The following is a 7,445-nucleotide window of genomic DNA, read 5'->3' as shown; positions in this document are numbered from 1 at the left end:
GTGCAGTACTCCTTGTGAGTACAACTTCCCTCTGCGCAACGTACAAGTCATTAAAGCGCAAAATGTGTCGCTATCGGTGAATATTTAATGAATAGTAGTCAAGTGGATTAATATACAGAGTAATAATTTTGGATTTTGGATTGGCCTGTCGAATTGAAAAAATAAAAATAAAAAGAATTTCTAGAAGCGGTGTCACATTACAAATTAGTTACGTATGCTTTACCTTCTCGTAAAATCACCGCCACCTTATAACAAACTTTAAAACCCCAAATTGCAGCTTCTTGTTTTTATTTCTCTATCATTTACTCATAGATAGATGGCGAAGGAAATCAAAGAACCTTGCAAAAAGGAAGCCTGCGACATTCAAGCGTGTCTCTCCAAAAATAACTTTCTTCCTCAAAGGTCAATTTCATATCTATTTGATTATCACTAACCCTAGATACAATCATCAATTTGACGATCAATTACATTATTCTACTCTACTACTTTGTGTTACATGATTGATAGCATCGAAAGTTCAAAACCCTAACATATCATTATTTATCATTATTTGATTAATATTTGGCAACAAAAAAGAAATCTGTGGTCAATTTGTGAATTAAATTCATCTCCGAGTAAAATTTGTATATCGATAGAGTTATATGTTTACGTTATTCCTCGTTGACTGCTTTTTAGGAAAATGTAACTTATGATAGAGTATAGTGATTATATAATGAATCGATCACTATGAACCTAAGGTTGTGTTTAACTTATGGTAGATTTTATGCGTTATTTTGAAACCTTGTGAAAATCCAAACGAGTTCATTAGGTATTTGATCTTTATATGTGGAATCTGTTATCTAATGTAAAATTTCTTGAATTGTAAATTTCCATGTGAAACTTGTTCATTATTACTTATATAATTATAATTATAATTATAATTATAAGCAGAATTTGCTTTCTACTGTAATTGAATTATATTATTTTGACGCTAACAGGTGCATCAAAGTTATTCAGTTACTACAATCATGTTGTGAGCAGTGCGAGAATAAATCAACTCATTGCGGCTCTGTTTCTAGTCTTCTTAAACAAATAAACAAGTAATGTGTATACTACAAACATGGGGGGGCAGCACGGAATGAAGTTCTATTTTTGTCGATTGCTTGAAGAAAACTAAAACTATTGTAGTGAGTTTGACTCTTTGTTTCGCTTTTTAATAACTACATTAAATTCACTTGTGTTCTATAGCTACTCCTACAATGTGTTCCCGACTAATGAGCAAGCACTATTATAGATTTGAAGGAAATAGTATATCCTAGTACAGAGTGTATGAGTATGCTGTTACTGGTGTGTACTACTTGGTCGAAAATCTTTTTGTTTTTGGTGTGTACTACTTTGGTCGAAAATCGCAGATATGTTACTGCTGTTACTGTTAGATTAATGTCTTTAAGTGTTTTTTTGTAGCTTTAGAAAGTGTCTTCGTTGTGTTCCCTTTTGAGTGTTTAACTATACTTATTTTGGACCTATGAGTTACGTATATTAAACATGGCTACTGGCGACATCTTTTTTACCCTCACAACTTACACACATAATTGATACACTTCCTTTCTTGCTTGAACCAGTAACTTTACTTCATTCTTAATTGCATTGGCTCGTCTGCATTTATATGGTGATATTCTTGGGCATTGACATTTGGCTGCAAAAATGCAGGAATAAATGATGACATGGTGATTCTGATGTGTCTTGCTGATGCAACTAGAAAGTTGGGTGCTAAATCCAAGTCTGTACCATGAACAACTAAAATTGTTAGATTTTTGTTGTAAGAAGAAATATTTGAAGAATTGTATAATGAACTAGTTTGTAGGAAACGGATCTTCAAATAATAGTTGTGATGTTTTGCAGTTGATCCATATGTTCTTTGTTCATGACCTCATGTTATAGTCTTTCTACAAGTTTTCAGATGTTTCATCTTAGATTTTGCTAGCAAGTTTATATTTCAGATATCACAAATCAGGAATTAAACATGACCTTTTAGGCTGTTAGACAAATGCTAGATATTGGAAATCAATCTTATCGCATACTTGAATATGTTCTCTTTCAAATTCTGCAACTTGCAACTTCAATTAACAACAAATGTTTTTGTTAACAGTAGAACTAGAAACAACATACAAGAATTTCCTTTTGTAAATTGGCTTTTGACAACAAAGTACAGAGTTATCGAAGATTAGACATTTTGTATTAACAAGTCACAAGGAAGTTCTCAATATCCGGAACCGGAACTAATTTCTTCCTAAAGAAGATCTCCGGTGCATGATTTCCTATAGTTCCTGCTGGGTCCATAGCGACGGGCACGATTTGTCGTGGATTGGGTATAAATAATTGTACAAATATATGACCAAAAAATAACAAAATCTTTTATGGAGATCTCATACAGCTAGTGTCTTGTCGTCTCAAGGTCAAAGGGATGCTTTCATGATCCATCGTCCCATTTTCTTCATCCTCCACGTACTTTGGAGATTTCGTTGACAGAGATATTGGACCTGCAGTTGAGTTTATATCAAGAACTAATTCTGATTACAAAAATTTGAGCGAGTCAAGTTGGTTGACCCACAAGCACTTTCTTGTTCACTACATTTTTCTATACACGGAGTAGTTTATAGTAAGTTAATAACAATTTGAATATTTGAATAAAAACAATTTAGGAGGCCGTGTGCATCGAAAAATAACTTTGGGCAACTTTCAAGTTTCAGCCCATTTTTGAGGTAAAACTGAACCCACTTTGACTCGTTTCAGAAGCATATGGGTTGAAATTGTCACTTCTACTTGAAAGCAACAAGCCAATTCCTATTTCATCAATTTCATGTACCCCGACATTAATTCTTGATCGTTTTGGGGTGCATTTGAAAACGTTGTATTGTTGTAGGACTATATGTATGGTAGTGAAAATCCATAAGCTAACCAGTGATACGGTTAAAAAAGATCTATTGGTAGGGCTAAGTTTTAAAACGGTATAATGGACACTAAAAAGCAAAGCAGCATACCGTCAACCATGTCTTTGGTCTTGTGAAGAAGGAAAGTTCCGGAAAGGATTGTCACAAAACCGCATAGCTCGGTTATAATCTGAGAAGGATTCTGCCCATCCCAATCCTGTTGACAATAATAATATAAATATGCTTAATACCACAAACCAAACTCCATAAAAATATTGACATTGGCATAATAGATAAAACTTCTTAGAAAATCTGAAATTTTGCATAAAAATCAAAACTTATTAAGTCAAAAATATTGCAAAGTCAAAAGTTAGGATTATAAATCGTAAATTTAGTACTCCATATATATTTCATATAAAATATAAAATATAAACTTTGGCGGCATTCATGTTATGTGAATAGCTATTGTAACATGTTCACTTAGTTTTCTATTGTTAATCATAACTAAGCAATCAAATGTTGAAACATATAGTATAGAAGTGTTTCAGCTAATTCGAGTTTAAAAAGGATATTCTTATTAACTGTTTATTCTGTTAACACATCCTTAAATGAATAAGTTCTTAACTTCTTATTTATCCTTGGGATGTAACGAGGTAAACTAATAAACCATACATAAAAATGTAACCACCTTTCAAAAAACAAAAACACACAAATGTAACCTTGTTCTTACATAATATTTTTATATCGAATCATCTACGAATTTCAGTTTAACACTAACTGGAAAAGAATTACCTTAAACATGATCACACTCGCCAAGATTGTAAGAGTTGTAAACATAACATAGTATATAGGAGAGACAACAGCCGTATTGAAGGTGTCAAGGGCCTGCAATCAATAACAATTACCTAACTAGTTTAGTTTGCCTTCAAAATCGGATGATTAAATCGAAAAAAACAAACGAGAGTTTTACCTTGTTTAAATAATTCATTTGTGTGATAACACAAAGCAAAACTATAAAGGTAAAAGCCCATGTTTGGGGATATATTAGCTGATTTGTTCCTGATAAAGTAAGCTTTAAAGCAATGCCGATAGCTTTCACACTCATCACCTAATATAATTATAATAAAATAAATATTATTAATGGAAAGGAAAAAAAAAAAGCAAGCTTGCAAAATTTACATACAACTAATGATACATACCGACAATGAACCTACGAGCGAACATACTCCGATGTAGCACATTATGTGTGTCTGACCATATGAGGGAATATAATGAAATACGAGTATAAAAACAGCTATTAACACCAATGCTGCATATAGAAGAAAAGCTGCATAAAAGGAAACAATTTCTTGAAGTTAATTAAAAAGGCAAATTTTTTAATGGAATAAAAAAAAAATGCAGGAAGAGAAACTTGTTACCTGGCTCGGTAGCAAGATCCCATACTTCAGTGACTGATTCGATAGGACGTTCTTGAGGAGCATGTAAAACGATAGTAGTGGAGCCCACAACGCATAAAACACAACCAAGAATTCCAAAAATGTGTAACCTTTCTCGTAACATAATATGTGCAAGAACGGCGCTGCATTATGGTTTGATGGTGAATAAGTGTACAAGGAAGAAGCAAAAGGATTCATGTGTAAATTTAGAGGTAACAATTTTGACCCATTTACATACAGATGGGTTCATCAGAGATGAGTGTTAAAAATAACTTTGGTAACCATATAAGGCATGCTAACTATTTTCAAGAAATGCAATTAGTTATGAGCTAAACGTTTTCGGGCCAACCCAACCTGTACAAAAAGATTATTTGGTTTGACCCATTACCCAATTTGTACAAAGAGATAATACGATTTGACATGCCTTATAATAATGCTGAGTGCCCCAAGAGGAGTGACGAGTATAGCTGGTGCAAATGCGTAAGCTGCAAAATTTGCTATTTCTCCAACAATCACTGTTGAAATATTGGATTGCAGCGTTAGTATTCACATTTAGATCAAATCGAACGTTAAATGCACCGTAATATTTCATTATTCATTTTTGGGAGGAGTGTCAAAATTGAGAGCTACAAAAAAATTCAAGAAAATACAATAATATATTTTATATACCGCAGCAGGTTGTTAAGTATTTCCAGACTACAGCAGATACTAAGGATGAGTTTAAAAATTAAAAGGAGTCAAACAGAAATATATTGATAACAAATAGATATATACAAGTATACAGATATAACATTGTTACCTATTTTACTTATGATAGAAAGTACTATCATTAGCCATTTCAATGATGGAAATATGATTGTTGTCTATTTTATAACTTAAATCAAAAATTATATTACACTAATTACACAATAATCTTACCTTAAGTGTAAAGCTATACTAATGAAAGAGCAAATTCCCAACCACATTTTATAAAACATATATCATTAGAAGTCAATAAACAAAAAAGGAAACACACTCAACACTCACTCGTTATCATGCCTACCCACCATAGAGGCTCGTATAAGTATGAATATCCTCCAACTCCTGCATAAAAAAATGTAAAAACTTGTTAGCGGAAATGAACTTACAGAGCTATCAAAAGCATGTACTGAAATCATAACTAGTATCATAAATAAATGGGATAATGTATAACATAATTTTCATCTCTAGCAGAAGATATTATCAAGTCGTATCAACAATGAACTAATTACAGTCATAAATTATACTCATTTTAAAATCCCAGCTAAAAATATCTTGAATTCGACATTGATTGCCTTCAGATCTCTGGTTTGCAAATTCAAAAAAAAAAAAAACAAATCTAACTGCAAACTTTCCATTTCAAGTCTAAGATTTCCCAATTTGAGTCAACAAAAGTCTAGATATTGAAACCCTAATTACCTAATCAGGATCATTTCGTGAATCAAAAGCAAATAATAAGTATAATTTTACCTGCTCTAATACCAGAAGCACCTGCCTTTTTAAGACCTTTTTTCTTAACAATGAAGCTAGCCCCAATAAACAAACTAGAAGACAATGCTAAAACTAAACCCTTAATATTATCAGATGACATCCCTCTGTAAGCATCTTTCCAGCTATGTGAGGAAGCCATTCAACCCAAAATCAAGATTACCACTTTTTTATAGTTATTGCTTTTTACAACCTCATTTTTTTTTTTTTTTTGTTTATTTAACAAAAAAGATTCAAACTTTAGTAAAAGTTAGAGGAAATGAATAGTGGGTAGCTCAATTTTTTGTGCATTTTACAAAGATGATCGAATTTTTATATAATTTTGAGGAAATGAGTGTTGGGAATTTAGGGTTTTGAGTGGAGATCTTGTGGATTGAAGTGAGTATAATGTACGGAGTATAAGTTAGGTGATAACAGCTGGAGTGTGGTGAGAGTATGACCTATGATGGAGTGTTTGCTTCAGATCAGGGAAGAGATGAAATTTGGAAAATAATCAATTAAAAATGATAATTATGGAAATTAATAAATGATTTATTTATGGAAGAAAGAAGTGGTAGAAAATTGAGGAATTTTGTTCGACCCCATCTTTGCACGTCTCATCCATTTCTGCTTTTCCACTCACTCCTTTATCTTAAGTTTTAGCGGGATTCTAATTTAGAGGTACACTAAGATTGTTACGAATTATTTATTGATTCATATAGGGAAACTATTTTTTTAATAGAATCAATGTTAATCAGTCACGTGTTCATCTCCTGCAATTGCATAACATGTCTTCAGTTGTTGTTCAGGATGAAACTCGGCCCAATTCGAAGGTATTGGCGGTAAAACCCCTTCCCCACTGTCCCCGCAACTCGATGTGCGAAAGACACATTTGAGTGAAATTCAAGGGTTAAGGTGCAACCTTGTGCGCAATACTGCACCCTCACGGGAGTCGAACTCCTAACCTCTCGCTAAGAGAGACATACCACTATCACGTGAGCTACAACACAAGGGTAATATGTGAGATTTTAACAAAAGAATCGATCTTATATTCAATTAATATTTTTTCATACATAACCAAATATATTATATCTGAATACGGAGTATGTTTTATACTGTTGTACAATATAACACTCATTCAACTCTGACTACCTCTTATACCATCATCCCCCTATTTTTTTTTTCGCTACCACCTAATTTTAGTCTACCATCAAACTATGATATAGCTCCTTCTTCAGATCTATTCTTTCTACTTAAAATCACGATACACAGCCTACGCTAGGAGATTCTTCTCAATTTTGCGAACATAACCTGGAAATTTCATCGATTTCCGATCCCGAGAGAGCCGCCACGCGTCTCCGATGACTCTAGAAGGGTTGGTTTGACAAGTTTTCACTATTATTTTTTTCCTTGTGGTGATGGTAATTATTATCTTGGTCCTCATGGTTTTGCTACGTTTAAAGTTTTCATATTATTTTGGAACCGGATGCAACTTACGACTATGGTAGGTGGTTACTTATTTTTCGAGAAAAAATCATGACCAACACATCACTAAAGTGTTGTTTGTTTTTTAAGATGTTTTTGTTCGAAGATATGCAGACCATGTCTGTAAAGA

General features: G+C 32.9%; 2 protein-coding genes across 2 annotated transcripts; one reads left to right on the top strand and one right to left on the bottom strand.

Moving 5' to 3' along the window:
- Positions 1–316: 316 nt before the first annotated feature.
- Positions 317–1,154, top strand: LOC139851659 (uncharacterized). The gene is made up of 2 exons (XM_071840756.1): positions 317–402; positions 978–1,154. The coding sequence occupies exons 1-2, from the start codon at positions 317–319 to the stop codon at positions 1,081–1,083; spliced, it is 192 nt and encodes a 63-aa protein (XP_071696857.1). The 3' UTR covers positions 1,084–1,154.
- A 904-nt stretch (positions 1,155–2,058) lies between these two features.
- On the bottom strand, positions 2,059–6,334 carry LOC139855923 (probable magnesium transporter NIPA4). Its single transcript, XM_071845164.1, has 9 exons — positions 5,834–6,334; positions 5,372–5,428; positions 4,770–4,860; positions 4,328–4,488; positions 4,109–4,236; positions 3,880–4,017; positions 3,702–3,794; positions 3,021–3,126; positions 2,059–2,519 (listed from the first exon to the last, which is right to left on the bottom strand). Exons 1-9 carry the CDS (start codon positions 5,991–5,993, stop codon positions 2,395–2,397), a joined length of 1,059 nt encoding a protein of 352 aa, XP_071701265.1. The 5' UTR covers positions 5,994–6,334; the 3' UTR covers positions 2,059–2,394.
- Positions 6,335–7,445: the final 1,111 nt, after the last annotated feature.

The sequence above is a fragment of the Rutidosis leptorrhynchoides genome, chromosome 6, assembly GCF_046630445.1.
Source record: "Rutidosis leptorrhynchoides isolate AG116_Rl617_1_P2 chromosome 6, CSIRO_AGI_Rlap_v1, whole genome shotgun sequence".
Classification (NCBI taxonomy): Eukaryota; Viridiplantae; Streptophyta; class Magnoliopsida; order Asterales; family Asteraceae; genus Rutidosis; species Rutidosis leptorrhynchoides.
The sequence above is the reverse complement of the archived record's forward strand: the minus strand, read 5'-3'. Positions and strand labels throughout refer to the sequence as shown.